The 21352-nt window shown below is 46.9% G+C and overlaps 1 protein-coding gene across 2 annotated transcripts in view; it reads right to left on the bottom strand.

Annotated features, from left to right (window-relative positions):
- rad51b (RAD51 paralog B) overlaps positions 1–21352 on the bottom strand; it is a 29498-nt gene continuing 8146 nt past the window's right edge. Inside the window, exons 9-10 of one of the 2 annotated variants that reach the window (XM_030345627.1) lie at positions 17521–17599; positions 1–334 (exon numbers count right to left, since the gene is read on the bottom strand). In XM_030345627.1, coding sequence (XP_030201487.1) covers positions 219–334; positions 17521–17599 — 195 coding nt within the window. In that variant the 3' untranslated portion in view covers positions 1–218. The remainder of the gene's footprint in view (positions 335–17520; positions 17600–21352) is intronic. The other variant, XM_030345628.1, reaches the window with a different exon arrangement.

Genomic DNA, 21352 nt, shown 5'->3' with positions numbered 1-21352 from the left:
TGAGTTCAATATGTGTTTATTAAATACTTATTTATTCATGTGAACAGAAATACAAAACACCTCCTGTTTCCAATGCGAGTCCCATTTCTTCACCATTATCGTTGGTCTCACAGTTGCGAAAGCGATGTGTAAAAAATCACAAACAAACACATATAATACGATGAGCATGTTTTAACTGATCCCAGAAAACCGGTTAACGCACGTGATCTCTCAGACGATCAAGAGCCACCGTCCGTCCCCACAGCCTGGCTCAGGCTGTACTTGAATTCCGTCCTCACTCTGATTGGTTGAAGCCCGGGGTCTCTAGCCTCACCAATTGGCTCCTGGTTGTCGCCTTTAAGAAAAACCACACACACACACACACACACACACACACACACACACACATAACAAAATAATAACTTAATCTCCAGTCACACAGGTTTCGTAGTTCACTACAGGCAAACCAGGCAAGACCAAAATGAATTACAAATGAACTTAAGGATAAATGGTATTTTCTATTTATCCTATTTGTTGTTCCAGCTTCCCAAGTCCCCTCATGTAGGCTGGCTACGCCCTCTCATGCACCTCACCCGCTAACCCTCGTCATGATTCTGTGTTCACACCCATCGCCATAGGGGTGGCAGAACCAGCAGCCAACGGATCCTGTTTGAACTCAACATCTTGTTTGAAAAACAAAGATGGCGGGCCAAACAAAAGTCTTTGTACAGCAAAAGGAGAGGGAAAAATAAGGGACCAGGGATCGTTTCCGCGGGTACCAACCACACCCGTGGTATTTTTATACCCTTGTGTTTGTTTGGTTGTAATCCATACGCAGCTCTGCAGGCAATGTATACGTCCAGTTCCCGCCAAATGCTAAAGTTTGACCAGAACTTTAGCATGAACCCTCGTACATTAAAACATGCAACCTATTTTGTTGGATATGACCCATCACTTTGTCTCGCAAAATAACATTGATGTATTGGGTTTTCTGAGATGTGGGTTTGAGAAGTGGTTTAACGAAGACCTCAGGTGAAGCTGGCTCAGTGTCAATGTGCTGATGAAGATATGTTTCATACGAGTTACGGGGGTACACGCGGAACGCCATGAAATCAGCAGAGGTGTCTGCAGAGACGCACCCCACAGTCCAACCACCAGGCCGTGGCTTCACTCGCCCGCACATCTGGCTTTCACTCACGAGACACCACCATCTGGCAGAGTCTCTCTCTCTCTCCTTCCTCTCTCTCTCTGAGACAATAGCTGAGCAGCGTTAGCTGAATGTAGTGTGGCGATGGGCCCCGGGGCCCTTCTCGAGACACAGCTTGTTGTTCACGCCGGAGCCCAAAGGGTGACTCGGCGAAAAGGAATCCGGTTGAACTCGAAACATTAAAACTGAGATTTCGACTGAGCGAGTTGAAATCCTTTCAGCGCGTCGGTGGAGCGTGGTCTCCTCCCCTCGCTCGGTGTGCTCAGGGAGTGGCTCCCGGACCCCGGGGACATGGTGTGCTCAGCTCTTTGTTTTCGTCTCTCCGTCACGTAGCCGCTTGTCGTTAGCGGTCTACTGCTGGTGTAGAAGAGGACACCGTGGATGTGTGAGTGAACGAGAAGCCCCCCCCTCTTTAAGGACAGAGAGAGAGAGAGAGAGAGAGAGAGAGAGAGAGAGAGAGAGAGAGAGAGAGAGAGAGAGAGACAGAGACAGAGACAGAGACAGAGACAGAGAGATACACCTGAGGTTATAGATCTTCACATATTGACTTCTGATAGCGAAGGCTGATAGTGTACAGCACTGTACAACACACAAACACCACAGGCTTACACACACATCCAGAGACATGCCGGCACAGTACTATGCACACACAAACACGCGGCCACATGCACGTTGTGTGCACGCACACACACACACACACACACACACACACAAACACACGCACAAAACTAAATGAAAACGTTCAAGTTAAATTGAATCGAAGAGTGTTTGAATGGTGAAGTGTGTGAGGGAGAGCAAGACGCAGCTCAGGCCCCAGCTCCGCGCCGTGTCCCAGAGCGGGCGTGCCGGAGGCTCCGCTCCACTGCCACACGCTCTCCCTCCACTTCACTCCACTCCACTCCAGGTCTTACATAAGGCCTCTAATTGGGCCCCATTCTTTCACACAGGCCCCGGCCCAACACAAACCTCCCCAATAATCCATCTCAAACTGGTAAATTACAGACCAGCCCCCCCCCCCCCCCCTCACCATCATCATTTACTGCTCTGCACGCAGCCTCAGCCATGAGAACCAGGGATCTGCCCTCCAGGATCGACTCGCTGGGTCTGGCTCCCCCCCACACACACACACACAATCTAGTTAACAACTTCCAGACTCTGACGGTGCTAATAGTGATTCACTGTGTGGGATGGAGGGAGGAAAGAGGTGGAGAGAGACAGGGAGAGAAAGAGACAGTAGGAGCGAGTGTCTGTATTGCTGCATGGTGAACCCCCTCACCCCCCACGTCCTACTCTCCCCCCCCCCACCACCACCACCACCACCACCACCACCACCATCATTCCATTCCTCCGCCTTGATGAAGCCTCCTGTTTATCACTTCCTTCCTTTAATGTAAACCCAAAGGCAGTAACCCTGTGCCCCTCCCGCCCACCCCACACGCCGACTGGACACCTTCAGGAGGCGGTGCGTGATCCAACTGTTGTCGTTATGTGACCTTTGACCTCTCGGTGGGGGAACGGGGGAAGGACAGAGCGCGTGCAAACCGCTGCCTGAGCTGATGTCATCATCGGACATCTGCGTGCTCTGGGTCTGATTGGGACGGGGGACGGGGGGGGGGGGGACCTAACGTTCAACAGGTTCTCTTCAGACCGCAGACCCCGGTTCGGTGGACCCGTCCTGACGCGGCGCTGACTCACCCCCTCGCCTCAGCTTCCTGCATGCCCCAATAAGGAGGCGGAGGTGTTTGGAAGATGGAGAGAGAGCGACGGACAGAGAGCAGAGGGTTGCGTCGTGTCGTTTTTCCCGCCTTATAAGAGCCGCGGCGTGGCCCTGGGGATCGCGGCGAGGCCTGTTTGTTTGACAGTTGGAGGTGGTGACAGAGAGCGTGAGTAGACGCCGCCGCCGCCGGTGTCCCAGGGCCGACACGAGTCCAGAAGCTTGTCGAGTTCCTGGAAGGGTTTCAGAGGCCTGGACAAAAATAAACCGTTTTTATTCGCAGATTACCAGATTGATTTGTTCCGCCACTCACTGAATGTTTTACGGAAAAATAACCATCCAGTTCTTGGTTTGCAGTTTTGCCTGAGGGTGTAGGAATCCTCTCACCAAACCTATCAAAGGTCAGAATGGCCCCGTGACCCTTCCACTCCTAGGGACACTAAACAAACTGGCGGTGCATCGTGGAGAGACGTGGATAAGACGTGGAACCGCTTGGTTCCACAACACAAACTGCATGAGTCTCGTCTCGGTTGAGCCAGTGGACCAGGGGGTGTGATGGAACACATTTGAACACATTCATCATCCAAGAGGCAGGGGCCGGGCTGTGGGGGCTGGCGGGGAGCCAGCCGTGAATCATGATGGCGGCGTTTCGTTGTCTTCTTGCCCAGAGGTTCTGGTTATTACTCACGGAGCGCGACACTGATGAGGATGATGATGAGGATGAGGATGATGGTGGGGGTGGAGGCACTCGCTGCCAGAACATCAACAGGGACGTAAGAGAGGCAGGGCCGAAGTCTGTGTTGGTGTGAAATATGAGTTGCTGTACACATTTGCGTGTCTAGAAGTTTATATTATTATTTGTATTTGCATGCAGGCATGTAAATGTGTACATTTTTGGGTTTGCATGTGTTTCAAGGTGCAGTACATGCTGGTCTACATAGATAAAGTAGTTATTGGCTGGTGGGAGACTTCTTTTTTTTTGCTAACTATACTTTCACCTCATTCGTGGAGGGCAGAAAAGCTTTAACGAGTTAATAAATAAATAAAAAAAAACATAATAAAAGAATGCTTCAATACAATCCAAGCCCATAACAACAATAACAATACAAAAGTATATGCTTGAGTAAGGATAAATGCACACACACAAGAAGAACAGTTCAAAACTAGATTGAGGTCTGAGCAGAACGGACTCTCTGACTAGAGTACTGAAGACAGGGGAAAGAGAGAGGGAGTGAGAGGGAGGGAGGGGAGGGGAGGAGGAGGGGTCTTTACAAGGGAGCAGGCAGAACAAAGAGGCCTTTGTGTGTTGGGGGGGGTGAGGCGGGAGGGAGGGAGGGAGGGAGGGGGAGGCGAGGGGGGTGTACAGGGAGTGTTCTGCAGTGTACACGGTCCGGACTGCATTCCTGCGGTGTGATTACGAGCTGCTTCTAGTTCATTCTCCAGCAGGAAACAGACTTAACCTCTCCCTCTCTCTTTGTTTCCCTCGCTCTGTCTGCAGCTATCTCTCTTTAGGTTAGCTCTCCTTCTTGCCCTGTTTTTTCACTTTTTCAGTCTAGTTTGTCCCTCTGTCAGTCTCTCTAGTTTGTCCCTCTGTCAGTCTCTCTCTAGTTTGTCCCTCTGTCAGTCTCTCTAGTTTGTCCCTCTGTCAGTCTCTCTAGTTTGTCCCTCTGTCAGTCTCTCTAGTTTGTCCCTCTGTCAGTCTCTCTAGTTTGTTCCTCTGTCAGTCTCTCTAGTTTGTCCCTCTGTCCGTCTCTCTAGTTTGTTCCTCTGTCAGTCTCTCTATAGAGTGTCCCTCTGTCTGTCTCTCTATAGATTGTCCCTCTGTCAGTCTCTCTTTTCAGTCTTGTGTTCTTCTATCCTTTAATTCTGTCAGTCTCTCTAGTTTGTCCCTCTGTCAGTCTCTCTAGTTTGTCCCTCTGTCAGCCTCTCTAGTTTGTCCCTCTGTCAGTCTCTCTAGTTTGTCCCTCTGTCAGTCTCTCTAGTTTGTCCCTCTGTCAGTCTCTCTAGTTTGTTCCTCTGTCAGTCTCTCTATAGAGTGTCCCCGTCAGTCTCTCTATAGATTGTCCCTCTGTCAGTCTCTCTCTTCAGTCTTGTGTTCTTCTATCCTTTAATTCATGTAACAAGTCTGATACAAAATGAACTAACAGTGCACAAAGAAGTTACATCACATGGTGACCATTTGGGTTCAAGGCTAACACAAACTTAGCGCCTCTTAATAACTAGCTCAGGGGTTGATTAAAGAAAGAAAAGGCCAATAAATGGGCAATCCACAGATTTTACTATCTGTGGATTTGATAATCTAGCCACAAAACATGCATTCAACAAATCATATTGTTGGATGCACCTTCAGCGCAGGGCTGGATATCCTCTTTTAACAAAGTAAAGATCCTCCATAGTACTGTGAGTCAATCATCCGGATCATACAAACGACCCAGAACTACGACCCCCCCCCCTCATATTTACTGAAACAAGCAGGCTAACACAATCTCTAAGGAAAGTACCTTTGAATAGGCTATGAAGCCGGCACTGCAATCCATTAGGTCTGCAATATTTTCACCCATGCAAATGTAGCATTACAAGCTAATTAATTAGCGATAAGCTCAAATGAGTAGGCGATCCAAAGCCATCGCTACCAAAAGACTAATGCAAATCTCCTAGCATCACCAAAGAAATTGCTAGCATCCCCTACTAATGTAGCACGTCCTAATAACTAGCGGACTGGCAAGTTAGCAGAAATGCTAATGAGTAGGACGTGACTTTGAAATAAGTTGCACTCCACTCCCTCAGGGCTCGCTCTATTCTCTCATGTTTAGAACTCTATTTAAAGTTCAGCCAGCGCTACGGCTAACAAGCAGCAGCTGTATTGTGTTGCAGCTAACATGGCAGCCTCGGGAAAGCGAAACACGATGCAGCCAGCATTCAGACGCATGAATCGAAGCGAAGACTCACAACTCGAAGTGCAGACGTACAACACAAGACATATAACCTTTGGAAGACTCTCGCATCGAATGGCCACTGAGGAGGAATAGTTTGGCACATGAACGTTAATTAGATTTGGTTAAACTCAGTTCTAAAATTTAACAACAACAAGGTCTCAAAGCAGAGGAGCTAAAAGTCAACAAGGTAGCAGTTTAGGAGAAAGAGCAGTACCTCCATATTCTTAGCTATGTTTCCAGACACTTACATTTAGCCAGACAGGCTGAGAGCAATCAAAAGCATACAATCTAAATTGTGGTGGCTAAAAAGGAAGTTATAGTGCCCTTAAACCACGAGTGTGGCCTGAGCTCTTGCATTGAGGGGAAGTGTGTGTGTGTGTGTGTGTGTGTGTGTGTGTGTGTGTGTGTGTGTGTGTGTGTGTGTGTGTGTGTGTGTGTGTGTGTGTGTCAGGTACAAGTGGTACCTGTGCTAGGTTGTTTTCCTCTTCTCCTCTGCCTCCTTTGTACCTCAGTTTCCTTACACTGGCGAGTATTACACCATCCCACCACCACCTCCACCCACACCCCCGACATCTCGCCCCCCCTCCCCGGGCTGCTGTGGGCCCATGGGTCCAGCTGTTCCCCAGGATTAGCCGTTTCCCTGAGGGGCTCCTGTGCACATTTACACAAACCTACTCACTGGAAGACATACTCTCTCTGCCTCACACTGTCCTGTTCCACTTTGCCCCACTTCTCACCCTTCTAACTCAGACTGCACAAACATACAAACACAGACCACTAAATGTCCCCACAAAGATAACAAATCTGGTATGCTCCAACACACTTTCCGTAATCAATTGTAGGGACGCATCGTCTTCCGAAACACACATGTCACCCCAAGGATATCAAATATACACACACACACACACACACACACACACACACACACACACACACACACACACACACACACACACACACACACACACACACACACACACACACACTTTTACCAAGTGTGTGTGTGTGTGTGTGTGTGTGTGTGTAGCAAGGTTTACTAAGGATCTAAAACGACCTTCATGAATACACAAACGATACTTATTTACCCCTCTTTCTCTGTGTCTCTCTCCCCTTGTGTCCACAGTGCTGCGTCTGTATCTTATTATGATTGTAGCCATGTTTGCTCAGGTCAGTGTCCAGGATGTTGTGTCACCGAAACGCTGCCATGGGAGCCCCGCAGGTCGGAATAACACCACCGCAGCATATCCCATTTCCTCCCTTTCTGTCTCTCCCTCTCCGTTTCTATCTCTGTCGCTTTCTCTCTGTCTGCTGGCTGCGAGTGTTTGGATTGAGTCATAAATAACGTATATATCATGATATTTTCAACTGTAACCATCACAAGTGGTTTTCTATTTACAGTAGGACTTTGTCTTCAAAGCAATTCCAGGGGAAATAACAGCGGCCGTGTGTGTGTAACAGGAAGTGGGGGAAGCCGCTGGGAGCACCAATATCCTGTTGGTATTAAACAGGGAGCCGTGGCTTTGATCCCTTCTGAAGGGATTTACTCCAGGCCTCAGAATTCTCTCTCTCTCTCTCTCTCTCTCTCTCTCTCTCTCTCTCTCTCTCTCTCTCTCTCTCTCTCTCTCTCTCTCTCTCTCTCTCTCTCTCTCTCTCTCTCTCTCTCTCTCTCTCTCTCTCTCTCTCTCTCTCTGCAATTTGATGTAATTTCTTTTCTCAGCCCTCATGTTGAAATTAGAAAAAACTTGGTGGAGATGTTCGAAAACATTCCAAATCTATCCAGTTGTTTTTGTAGGAACACGGTCTTGCAGAAATTAGTGTATTTTGGAGCTACTTCCATTTCCTGATGGTATGTTTTCCTTGATCCTCAGCCTGGCTTGCAGGGTGATTTGGATAACAGCGTTGACTGCCGAGTGCCTCAGCGTCTCGCTGTGAAACGTAAACGTTGATGGCGTCCACTGTCGGGCGTCTCTGGCTGGCGGGGCCATGTGGGGACAGGCAAGGTTAACGCCAGCCCATCCACAGCCTATCAACTGATTGGACCTCAAACAAGCATTCTGCGGTTCGGCGCCGAGTAGGCCTGATCTCATCGGACCGCTCTGTTAGTTTAGACGGGCCCGGGAAAGGCTGGACCACACACTCACAATACACACTCCCCCTCACACACAACAAGCAGGCCGATGAACTTGTGTACAGTCCTGGTGAGGCCGAGACCCGAGAGGATGAGGTATACAGAGATGTGTTGCTCACTTTGGGGTTACAGACTGGAACACGCAATGCGGTGGAATACACCATTTTTTCTAAGACCTGTAAACTGCATCGAGTGTGTCGCCAGAGGGAAGCAACAGAGTCTGAGAACTTTGGCTCATAAACATGCAACAGACGACCCGTTGTAACCCGTTGTGGTCGAAAGACTATGATTTCAGAATTCAACTTCTGATGTACAGTACATACAACCTATGGAGTACACATGAAGACAGACTTGCAAGCGTTCTGACTACCATCCAACAACCCACATTTCCGAGGGGTCAAAACCCCTTGCGTGACTGAGACCTTACTTACTGTACCTGACTCCACTGCCACTTTCTATGTACAGAGCTGCAGGGAGCTGAACCCCAAACTCCCTGACTTGCCATTACTAACCGCCAACCTATTCAGTGCGGACGAGGCGTCAATCAAGGTGTCTGAAGAGGTGGAACATTCCCGAAAGTAAGAGTCCCGTCACGTTCTTGTTCCGCCAAGAACGTGATAGACCTGAGTCATGAGTCATACTTCTGGGTTGCTTGTATGATCCGGATGATTGACTCACAGTACTATGGAGGATCTTTACTTTGTTAAAAGAGGATATCCACCCCTACGCTGAAGGTGCATCCAACAATATGATTTGTTAATGCATGTTTTGTGGCTAGATTATCAAATCCTTTGGTGAAGGAAACCAGACACCAACTTCTTTGTTCAAACACATTGTAACCTGAAAATGTTTGAGCGCCTACTATCCCCATTGACCTTCTCACCAAGCCTTAAAACTAAGAAGGGGATTGGAGAGCCAGAATCACAACAAAGTACTGAGGACCTGAGTGAAAACCACTCCGGTCCAAATTTAATCCCATTGTAGCCTTGAGTCTACAAGTAGTCATGTTGACCCCTCTTCCCTTGGTGGTTTAACGCGCAACTGGTTTGTTAGAACCTCCAATGAATTAGCATGTAGTGAAGGTATGAAGGCTATCAAGGAAAAGCATTTATCCGTGAAGCTTAGAATTATAGCTAGACTCATTTAACTGCATCACAAGGGGGGAAAAAACACATTTCACTACATTGGTTTTAAGAACTTGTCAGCAGTAAGAACACTCTTTCTACGAGTACAGAATGTGAAATTATGAAAATAATGTACCCGCCATTACTCTCTAGTAAACAACACAGGACTAGCTCCTAAATAAAATAGTAGGTACTATGTCAGAAGGGATGGAAGATGGCGGAAAGGACACAAGGAATGAAGGAAGGAACAAATGAAAGACAGAAGCTGTTGGGGTAGGAGAGAAGGAAAGTTAGGGAGAAAGTGTAATAAGTTATGGAAATAAGGAACAGCCAAATTTGAACCCACAATAAGAACAATTATTGCGCCATAAAAGGCCTTGGCGGAATCATCAGTATAGTGCACTTATGTAGCCTCAACAAACAATGCCTGTGCAAGCTTTGTCTCCAAATCACAACTGATTAAACAATTAGTGATTCCAATTAGGATCATTGCTGGTTGCTTTGTACAGTGCAAAGATGAAATTATCAATGTTCAATTATTATTTAAATCAAAATATTAATGTCACGTTACCAAGACTGTGATTGAAATCTGGATCACGGTCATAAACCAAGCCTGATGAAATGAACTTATGACAGGGGTCAGATGTGCTTGATCAATGTGGCGACCATGTTGTGCACTCCATCTTTTGCCTGGCCAGACATCTTGGGCTTATAAAGATAACACCAACATAAGCAGCTAATGCCAACCTGTGCAATAATAACATCGACAAAAAACAAGGGTGGCACAAATGTTCATACTTTGAATTCCTCCAAGTAGCCTTAGCAAATCAAAAAACGTCGATTGACGACACAGCTGACGATTACAGACAGCCGTTGCCAGATCTGTTCATGTATCACCACTTTTATGACCTGGTGCAGAAAAATGTTGGCACTCTGCAACTCTGAGGGAGCCAAGGGAAGATTTCAGAATGACAGTAGCCGTGTACAGGTAGGTCAATACTAGGTCGGGAACAACTGCCAAATGCTATGAAGCTAGTGAAGAAGCTAGTGTACGTAGCTGATGGTTGTTTGGTTGCCACATACCTGAAGTAGTATAATGAAATTCTAAATATTCATCCACAAACTGTCCCAAAACTCAACTCGTGTCCTCAAAGCACGTGAGTAGGTTGGTCAAGATATGGGATGTTAGGAGTAGGCCTGCGCTAGGTTAGGGAGAGGTAACAAGTAGAGATGTCCGATATTATCGGCCCACCGATATTATCGGCCCGATATTAGCATAAAAATGTAATATCTGTCAATATCGGTATCGGATTTTTTTTGCCTTAAAACCGATTTTTTTTTTTTTTTTTTCTTTTGTAGCTCAGTTAGTTATAGTTAGTTAGTTATAGTTGTTCAGGTACAATGTTTTATCATTTGTGAAGTCAAATTTGCCCTATTTGTTGTGGGCATTGTCAAGATTATCTCAGGGAGAGTGTAATCCAAACTGTTGTCTGAGACCATTAAAAAAATAAAAATAAACATGGCACTTTTCCCTTAAATTAAGTTTAAGTATTTTTCTTATTTTGCACAGACAATGTTAACATTTGGAAAGCCTTGTTGCATTCAAGAATGCATCCAGTGGGGCATCACAATAACATTAAGCATGTTGTGTTAATTCCACAACAGGAGGTATGTAATCTTACCTAAATTAGGTTTGAGGAAAAATAACCCAAATATCGACATCGGTATCGGCTGATATCGGCATCGAAAATTTAGAGTTGGACAATATCGCATATCGGATATCGGCAAAAAAGCCAATATCGGACATCCCTAGTAACAAGGTATGTACCTCCTGACCTACCAAGAAAGCTTTTATCTTGCTGCTTGTCAGCTGCACTTTGGTTCTTAAGAAGGAGCCGGAAGAGAGATAAGGCAAAGGAGATTCAAACACCCTTTGTATTCAATGGGAAATCCCAGGAGATACAGTCAATAGCAATAAACCTAGAAATTGATAACATTGTAATACAGCCAGCCGCCATGTGTAGACAGAGGACTTTCAAGAATCAAACCCAGAACCTTTCTACTAGGAATCAAAAACGCTGACCACTAGACTACCCTGCCTTACCCAACCCAACTGATACAACAAGCAAGCATCAATGAAACACGTTCCCCTTTATGTACGAAGCAACAGCCAACTACACTATATTCTCTGATCAAAGACAAAAACGCACGGTTGTGTCTGATTCTGTACGTGTCTACGCTAAACGCGTACCCCTCCAGACTGTGAAACCAGGGCGCAGGCCTACCCTGGTTCAGGGTGGGCCGCTTCGTGCTACCGCGCAGAATGCTTTGGATTCCGCCCGTGAACTCGGATGGAGGACAAGACATGTTCCTTGGCAAAGAAAGGAAGGGCCTCGAAACCGCAGGAAACCCGAGGGACGTGAGTGGAGTGAGAAGAGGACGGAGGCTTCAGAGAGAGAGAGAGAGAGAGAGAGAGAGAGAGAGAGAGAGAGAGAGAGAGAGAGAGAGAGAGAGAGAGAGAGAGAGAGAGAGAGAGAGAGAGAGAGAGAGAGAGAGAGAGAGAGAGAGAGAGAGAGAGAGAGAGAGAGAGAGAGAGAGAGAGCGGAGGCTTCAGAGAGAGAGAGAGAGCGAGAGCGAGAGCGAGAGCGAGAGCGAGAGCGAGAGAGAGAGAGAGAGACGACAGCAGAATTATAAGCTGCACCCAGCACTTACATATTGTATGGGCCTTTTCAAAACGTATTCGTGGTGGGTCCACTTTTTGATTGTTTATTTTGACAGTTGGTTGTTAATTCTGTTGTTGTTGCCCTTTCCAATATCCCTGTGTATGTTATTGTAAGAGAGTGTCATGTGAGGCCTTGTCTGCCTTTGTCACCAAGCACTCTCTATTTATGTTGACATCATTAAAAAGGATATTAGAACACACTATTGATAATTGTGTGTTTCCAAGTGCACACACCTAGCAATAACCTGATTCAAGTTTAGGTTTGGTACAAAGGCTAATGCAATTGATTCAAGTACAGGCAGAAATAGTCCTCCCTTGAATACAAGGGCAAACAGAGACGTACCATAAAGAAAATTCTCAGTATTCATATATATACACACACATCGGTATGCATTCATAAGTTGGCTGGGGAGAAAGAAACTGCAACCAAAAAGGTGATTTGCCTGGCTTTCCACTAGTCAGGATCTCAGGAGAGAAGATTGCATGCGAGTACGATGTTGAAGGTTTAATTGTTTGAGACATTTTCTGCCCTCAACATATAACAAGACTAAATAGATGCCAACATCTGCGTTACAGCTTCTTTCCTTAAAGGGTGTTGCAGTTTTCAACAGGTAGTTCACACAATAAGGTCACACAGCGAGAGACAAGGTCTGTATGCAGGGGTCTTGATAAACATTTAAAAACATTCACTCGACTAGAGAGAGTTCACAAGGAAGGGGTTTAACGTTCCCCAAAGCGCAACGCGTTCTTTCCGAGGGTACTCATACTTTTACTTTGCAAAGCAGATTGTTCCATGCGTACTGTGGAAAGGCCCTTAGCGACCCAAATGAATGAATTCATTTAACAGAGGTGCATGGGGGCCGGCACGCTGTGTGGAGCTGGCACCCCGCCGCGTTGGTCTGCTCTTTCACACAGCGACACAGCCAACGCACGCCAACGTTTCCACTGAGGCCTCACAGGGACTGCAGGGGCGGGGGGTCTGCGTCAAAGCAACCGCATGAAAACATAAATACAATGTCACCTGGGATGACCCCAGTGTTGGGGGGTGGGGGGGGATGGATGTCCCAACCAAGAGATAAATAAGGATAATATGGTTAGGGAGTAGGTCTTCTTCGATCACCTTGAGGGACATGAGCTGGTAGTTAGCAAACCGCTCTAGGAGCTTAGCGTCTCATGGAACACCTGTTGTTTATGGTCAACCTTCCCCGCCAGACGTGAGCGCCATGAGCGGCCGCCAGATAAACAGGTGATACAACGCTTTGAGTGCATCAAGGAAACGGGTGGATAAGACCATCCCCCTGTCTGTCTGAGGACTGCATCAGTGGAGCTAGACTTTGAGTCCAGACTTTACAGCCCAGAGACCGCCGCCAAAGGAAGTCGACTGTTGATTGTTGACTGTTGTGCCGGCGGCTGGACGTTACGACTCGAGGTCCCACGGTGCCGCACGTCTCAAACTTCCGATAACGAGATGAAGAGAGGACGTGCCGCCTCTCCCGTACGCTATCTGGAGCGAGGGGCTTTTACACCGTCACATCTCCACCCCAACCCCCCATTCTATGTGGCGTGGAGAGACGCTATTCCAAAAAGGTCTTGTGACGCGAGTGGCGTAATCGAAGCATACGTGGGGCCGGGTGAGGGGGGGTGAGGGGGGGGGTGGAGAGTGAGGACAACCGCGGCCGTAAGTGAACCTCAAGTGGCGCAGTTAATGTCCAGATTGATGACACTCCCATGTGAGGAAAGCCCTAAAGGCGTGACATCACAGCGGTGTCGTCTGACGGCTGCTAAGGACAGGGAAAAGCCGGGGACAACGGAAACCATGGCGACTGGGAAACCCGAGGAGCACGTTGAGGATGGGGCGGTCAGTAGATCTCGGCTTGGTGGGTTGGGATCAGCTCTACTCGAAGCAAACGTCCGTTTGTTCATGTCAAAGCACCGGAACACACACACACACACACACACACACACACACACACACACACACACACACACACACACACACACACACACACACACACACACACACACACACACACACACACACACACACACACACACTCCACAATATTGAAGATAAAGATGATAAGCTAAACAAATCAGGCCTCTTTCATTACTCAACCACACTCATCTGTGGTGTTCTACATGTTCCTCAACCCCCTTCACCAAAACATCAGATAGCAGCACTTATTCATATTTATTGACTAGAATTATGAACAATGGGCTGGGATGTCCTCACACAACCCTATTTATTAATACAGCTTTTATTGTTTTTTTAGAACGGCCTTCTTAAACCCAAGGAAACCAAGGATGCCAACCTTTGGATGATGAATAGCTGGCAAGTTTGTTTGCCTTTATCTCAAACCTCCACTCTTTGGGTCGTTACAACTCAAAGCCCTCTGCCATTGTTAAAACCTCCCAACTGTCATGGACGTACTGAACGTGTCTGGCTCGATGCTCCGAGACAGTTTTCACATCTGTCAGCTGTTACCACGAGTCTCCCCTGATAGGGCCACTAGAGCCTCCAGAACCAGAACCCTGCAGACCTCCGGCGCCCCCCCCTCTGGATGGACACGGACAACAGGAAGTCATGTCATGTCGCAGGGACGCCGCTAATCAAAGAAACATGCGCTGGGCGGAGATGACGATGGCGTCATTTAACGGGGGAGACGGAGGGGATTTTGTTGGATTTAACTCTCAACGGGGACCTTATGCCTCCCCGGGACTTAAGGAGAGCAAAAAAAAAGGAAAATCCACATATTGAGATTAGTTTATAGCGACGGCAATCCAGAAAAAAGTATAAAACCGAAGACTGAAGGACTGTTTTTCGGACTTGGACGATGAATGCTAACATCGTTAAGTCCCCGTTACTTGACGTTTTCAACCACCAACGTTCTCCCACTTAACTAGCTAACTAGAGCGTGCCTTTCATAAAGCGAACAAAAATCTTGGCAGGTTTCAAGGTTGGAAGAGCACTCGTGTTTCATTTTGGATGCGACGCAACTCCGTTAATGATGTGTGTGTGTGTGTGTGTGTGTTTGTGTGCGAGTGAAAGGCCGTCTCCCACCCGAGGAAGTCTTTGATACGACGCTGGGAAAATTCAGGGAGGGTTTTTGAGAGGAGGTTGTGAAGTCGTGTCCCATCGCTTGCCGAATAACCCCCCCGACTCATTGTTATCAGCAGTTGGCAAGAAGATGAAGTAAACAGTTGATAGAGACTGAAGAATTGCTCTCATCGCACAAAACTTTCCATGAGCGCGTGTGATTCATCAAGAGACGAAATGGTCTGGGGGGGTTCACCGAGTGTCCAGTACATTGGCACTGTAATGAGCAGAGCGTGGGGTGGGGGTATACGGTCAGTACTGTCCGAGACATTTATTGAGTACATTTTTGTATTTTTTATGGCCTGCCGCAGATCCCCCCGTTAATTTGTGTCCTGGTAGCAGCTGTACTTCTGGGTCTGTTCATTTTTTTATTTGGCACAGTGGGAGCATAAGGAAAAAAAGTCATGGACAAGCTGTCAGAACTCCACTAACATTTGCTTTCTGAGCCTGTGGTCGGCTATACCAGATCTAGACTGCAAAAGGGATACAGGTGAAAATGGAAGACCACCCTCCATCTCTGCAACGATCCTTTATATCAAGCATGGGGTCATAGCTGGTTAAGGGATTTCCAAGATTGAGCTAACCTTGGGTTCCAATTCCTGTAGCAGTTCTGCTTGTTTGTTTTCCCGAGCAACTAGCACTTGGATTAGCTTCTCCAATATGCATGATATGATTGTTCTGTGCCGCTACTGTAAGTGGCTTTCTTTACAATCCTCTGCCAAGAGACCTAAGTTAGCTTACAGACCAGAAGCTTCAAGCAGTCAAACCTCCATCCATGCCCAGGTATCGGTGGTGGACAACTGATGCAAGAAATGGGTCACCGGAAACTAACACACACACACACACACACACACACACACACACACACACACACACACACACACACACACACACACACACACACACACACACACACACACACACACACACACACACACTAGTCCTGGCCACGTCACTCCAATGGAGATCTCATTATTCATTAGTCACAAACTGCAGATGGAAGCAGGTGGTGTGAGCACTCTCTTTCTCTATGCGTCTCTTTTTCCCCTCTCTGTTTGTCTATCTCTCTCTCCCTCTGTATCTCTCTCCGTCTGGCTTTCTCTCAGATTCTGATTGAAAGGGCTAAGCACAAACATGGAAATAAGGACAAAATAATAAAAGTCAAACTTACAATAATATACACATTTCAATGTGTATATTATTGTAAGTTTGACTTTTATTATTTTGCACATTGAAAACTAAGACTACAATATGAGATAATGAGGTAATGGTCGGGCGAGGATTGAGTGTATCAAACTACCTCCTGTCTTTCTGTCTCTCTATTTTTCCATGAGATATTTCCATATGGAGATTTGCGTGTCCTCAAAAACAGCTGTGTTGTCATCATCGGACATCTGCTGGAGAGGTGAGCTGTCTCCCTGGGAGCGACCGCGAAGCCAGATCCAGGAGGAACGGACCCAAAACGAGTTAAGATCCAACACCCCCCCACCACCATCACCAGCCACGATTCACAGTAACCCCTAAACTTCTATTTTTTTTACATTGAAAACAATGGATACAATATGACAGTGAGGAGGGACAGGGAAGTAGGCATTTAGCATGACATGTACCATATGCCAGGAATTTGAACCTGTGGTGCCGACGAGGTGAATCAAATACATGGTAAGTGCAATGCCGGGTCGAGCCACCCAGCCAGCATCATCATTTGAGCCAAAGTGGTGAGTTAACGCTATAGCGCTAGCCATCGGGGATTGAAAATCTGCGTCGTGGTCACACGCGAAGCTCGTTGGCTTCGGTGGGGCGGAGCAGTACACACACGCGCACACCGCCCAGCGTTTAACACATCCACGGTAACGACTGATGCACAAATGGTGGATAGGCTGCCGTTGTCCATATAAGTGAGGCCCTTCTTTATCGAACATAACCATCCAGGACCAGCATGCACTGGATCTGGATGGTTGGGCACCACGCCAGCTAACCTCACAGGGGTCAGTTTGGACTGGACGCGTGTATGCTGACCTTTGTCTGTCCATGTTTCACTAAATTCAGAATGTCAGCCTCAGTAGTTGGTGTTGTAGGATTCATAATAGGAAAATAAAATGCATAAGATAAAATACATCTGTGGTAAAAGGACTCATTGTTGTATTGATATCAAACGTTGGTGTCCCGACCGGTGGGATTATAAACTGTACACAAATGTCACACTATAGGTGGATGGACATCAAAATGGTCTGTTAGGGTCAGAACTGAATCTAAAGTAGTATACGGTGATGGGTTAAAGGCCAAGGGCAGAGTTGTGTTTTACACAAATTGTGTATGAATGCTTGTGAACGGTTTTCCCCTGAAAAAAGACAAGCCTGGTCTCAACGGAACTTGATCTGTCCGAAATAAATAAATAAATAAAGATATAACATACATTATATAATATAATACATATAAATAAAGGCCAACAAAAATGTCAATGCCATGGGAATTTAGTGACACAGGTTGGCCAGTGCTTTCTCACCCTACTTCTTTCCCTCTCTCTCTCTCTCCCCCTCTGTCTGTCTCTCTCCCCTCGCTCTATGGAAAATCACAGTTGTTCCCTTGGCGCGAGGAGGCTGTGGTACTCACCGTCCAGACAGATGCCTTCCTTCTGGATGGTGTAATTCAACACAGCGTAGGGAGCCACTGGAGACTTGGCTATCACTATCTGAAAAGACAGGGGGGAGAGAGCGAGGTGGAGAGAGAATAACAATAGAATAAAAGAAAGAGAGGGTGTAAAAGATCAGACTTCGGAAAAAAAATATGGTTACTTGGGGATGGGAGGCAGGAAATGCCGGTTTGTTCACAAGGTATCAGTTACCCGTGGTTTATAATGATGTTCAGCACTTTACAGCAGTTAACGACGGTTTACTACAGTTCACAGCTGAGGAAATAACCAACAAATCCTGCTGTGGTGAAGGCATGGCCTGCCCTACCATGCCTGGTAGGCTTAGCCTGATGATGGCCTCTCTCAAAAAGGGCTTTCTGCCTAACAATAACCCTAGACCTAACTAACTAGTTGTGCTGCCTAAACATAACTAGGTTGTTTTGTTGCTTAAACCTAACCATGTAGTTATGTTGCCTATACATAACCAAAGTAGTTGTATTACTTAAACCTAACCAAGTAGTTGTGTTGCTTAAACCTAAACAAGTAGTTGTGTTGCTTAAACCTAACCAAGTAGTTGTGTTGCTTAAACCTAACTAAGTAGCTGTGTTGCTTAAACCTAGCCAAGTAGTTGTGTTGCTTTAACCTAACCAAGTAGTTGTGTCGCTTAAACCTAACTAAGTAGCTGTGTTGCTTAAACCTAGCCAAGTAGTTGGTTTGCACTCATCAGGCTAGGCCAATCAAAGGCAGAGGAGGGCGGGTCATGTCTTCGTCATAGTAGGAATTAGAAATTTTTGACTACCTTGACAACTCAACCCAAGCAGAACTAAGAAGTTCACTAGGGATCTCACTAAAGGCGCCAACACTTCTCCACTGCCTAAAGTGTGATCGGAATCCACATAAGAAAAGCCACCACAGGCAGAGTGCTATCTCTCCGCATGGCCGGCCCTGAAGAGGCTCTCTTCTGCTCTCTCTCCTGCCCGGTCAGAGCAGAGCGAGGAGAGCAGCGCTTGCCATGCGCACCGTGGTCATAAAACTCAAGGCCGCAGTCATGTGAAACTCGAGAGCCCTGCACGTTCCAAAGAAAAGAGCACTGTCGAGGAACCGTTTTCATGGGAATTCCGGGAGTTCAAATGCATCAGGCAATGTCAGTTAACTAGCGAACCGCCCCGTCTGAAATACTAAAACATGATTGCAATTAATTTCGGAATCCGGAGATGTGAGAAATTTTCTTGTTAACGGCTGAATATTTGAGTCCCGACTGGTTATTTTTTCCTAGATGAGAATCAATAGATGAACAGTCCTTGATGAGCAGCCAACTGCTAGCATATGAGCCGGCTCTCTCTGGGTTTCAGAGAAAATTTGGTTAAGAATCTCGTACCAATTGTAGAGAGCACAGACCCGTGTCTGCATTACCCTGCATTACCCATTTACGCCAAACCCAATCGAATGTGACCTCGAACCTTCATCATATATATATATATATATATATATATATATATATCAGTCCTTCGCATTGCAGGCCGTGGGTTCGATTCCCTTCATTTCTCATGTGTTCACTATCCCCCAGCTCCCTTTATGTGGTTTCTATGTCATCCATCTTCCATCTGCGGTTTCTGTGGAACCAGCATCCCTCGGTCCAACACAGCCTGTTTTTGCAGATTAGCCTCCCTTGTGTGTCGACTCCCAAATGTTTGTGGATTTCCATTGTCAATATTATGTTATGTTTGCGGCCTGTGTACATTGCAGCGGTGGTTGACCATAACAAATGAGAGCACATTTGGACAATGTCATGATGATTTTATCATGGGACAATTTCTTACTGCTGTTTAGTCAGTTTAACAGACGCTTTGTGGGATGTTGGATGGCGGCTGCATCAATGATAACAGTCAAGTCTCTAACCCCCCCCCCCGCCCCCCCAGTTATTATAAACCAATTCCCCTTACTGCACCGACTGCAGAATCCTCGCAGTCTTGATGAGGGGGCGTGAGGAGAGGGAGACGTTGAGAATGACCCCCATCGCTGAGCTGGCCCCAGGGTAATGGCCCCGCCCCTTTCGGAAGGCACTGAGGCCAATTGACAATGGCTCCTCCCCTTTCCCCCCCACTCTGGGTCATAACCCGTTGCAGATGTCTCGAAGTTTGTTGATTTCCAGCTAAAAATACCCGGGCCTGTGCCCCGTTTCACAGTGGATTGTGTTACCTGCGGTGTGTAATCAGTTATTTAGGCTAACCCCCCTGGATTACGGCGAGTGTGAATAACGAACTCCCGGCTGGGTTCAGCGCGGTGAGCAGAGAGTGCCGTGGGCCTCGCGCCCAACCGTCTATTTCCCGGCCGCAAACATGGCAACGTGTCATTAATGTGACGGAAAGTTACCCGCCCGCCCCCCCCCCATTAACCCAGTGTGTTTAAAAACCTTTCAGAAACACCTCAGAAATGATTCAAATGACTGCGCTGCGTGTGTTTCAACCGTTATTTGAGTTATTTGTTGTTTTACGTTTTCTTTGAATTTCCATGAAAATGTGATTATTGAGATCCACTTTTCAACAGGATTCCTCAGGACTTCGCCAAAGTTCAACGCAACTGTAATCTATACGCACCGCGTTCCATCGGTGTAGTTTTTCCGAACCGCAGAGCGGCCGATGTGTGGTCAGGGCTTTTCACTGGCTGTTGATAGAGGAGTGTCTGTTCTATACACACTCTGCTATTAGATAGCATGGGTGCTGAGGTCGCAGGAATTCAAAAATCACACCAGTCCATACTGTTATTTTGGAAAGCAAAGATGTTCGTAGCGGGCAACACGCCTTGCTGACACGGACAGAATCCTTTTTCTTTCGCTTTTTTTAAATCAACACCAAAGTTAATAGTGTTTCGGCCGCGATCGTGTTGAAACAGCCCTCGAGTTTCAGTTACAGTAATATCCTGAGGTGGGTCGTGGTCGGGGCCCCAATCGAAAAAAATATCTAAATAAAAGCCCCATATGCTGGTGGAAATACCTCTGGATGGTCAGTGACTGTATAGTCAAAATAAGAGGCTGGAGGAAATGGCCTGAATTCACCAGGCTGGAGAAGCTGTGTTGGGGTTTTAGTCGGTCATGCGGGCCCGCACTCTCTGTAGACCTGTAAGACTGGACCTGCATGGGTCCAGTGAACCGAGCGGCCAAGAGTCAACAATGAACTTACAATGGACCTGCAGTTGTGGTCCGGCGCTTTCCTTTGAGGCTATTTTTCCCCAACAGGTGTGTGTGTGTGTGTGTGTGTGTGTGTGTGTGTGTGTGTGTGTGTGTGTGTGTGTGTGTGTGTGTGTGTGTGTGTGTGTGTGCGTGTGCGTGTGTGTGTGGGGGGGGGGGGGGGTTTGCAGTGCAGGTGGGCAGAGAAAGAAGCAAGGAAAACAGGAAAGGAAAAAAGAAAGAAGTTGTTATTCCCTGTGCCGTTGACCTTAGGGAGCGAGAGAACCCTTCCTCAAACCTCTATTGGCCTATTGGTTCCGAAAGCTCCCCTTTAGCGATTCCAGGTTCAATCTAGACTTTATAAACAGATAAATTCCCAATAACCTGGGAGTTTGTTCGTTGTGGAACATTTCTGGGAAGAGGTAATACAGGATGTACAGTTTTAGAAAATAAGAATCCTCCCCAGAGTTTGGAGTCAGCCATCTGGATTTGCGATTTAGGCAAACTCAAGGGTGAAAATAATGAGTGAAATCAGCTGTTTAAGTGTCTGGGTGGAGGCAAAAACCCGGCAGGAATTCCGCTTTCTGGAGCCAAATACTATTACTGAAGGGTCTGGGGCTTTTGTCTTTTCAAAATAAATGTGTAAA

The sequence above is a fragment of the Gadus morhua genome, chromosome 21, assembly GCF_902167405.1.
Source record: "Gadus morhua chromosome 21, gadMor3.0, whole genome shotgun sequence".
In the NCBI taxonomy this organism is placed as follows: Eukaryota; Metazoa; Chordata; class Actinopteri; order Gadiformes; family Gadidae; genus Gadus; species Gadus morhua.
The sequence above is the reverse complement of the archived record's forward strand: the minus strand, read 5'-3'. Positions and strand labels throughout refer to the sequence as shown.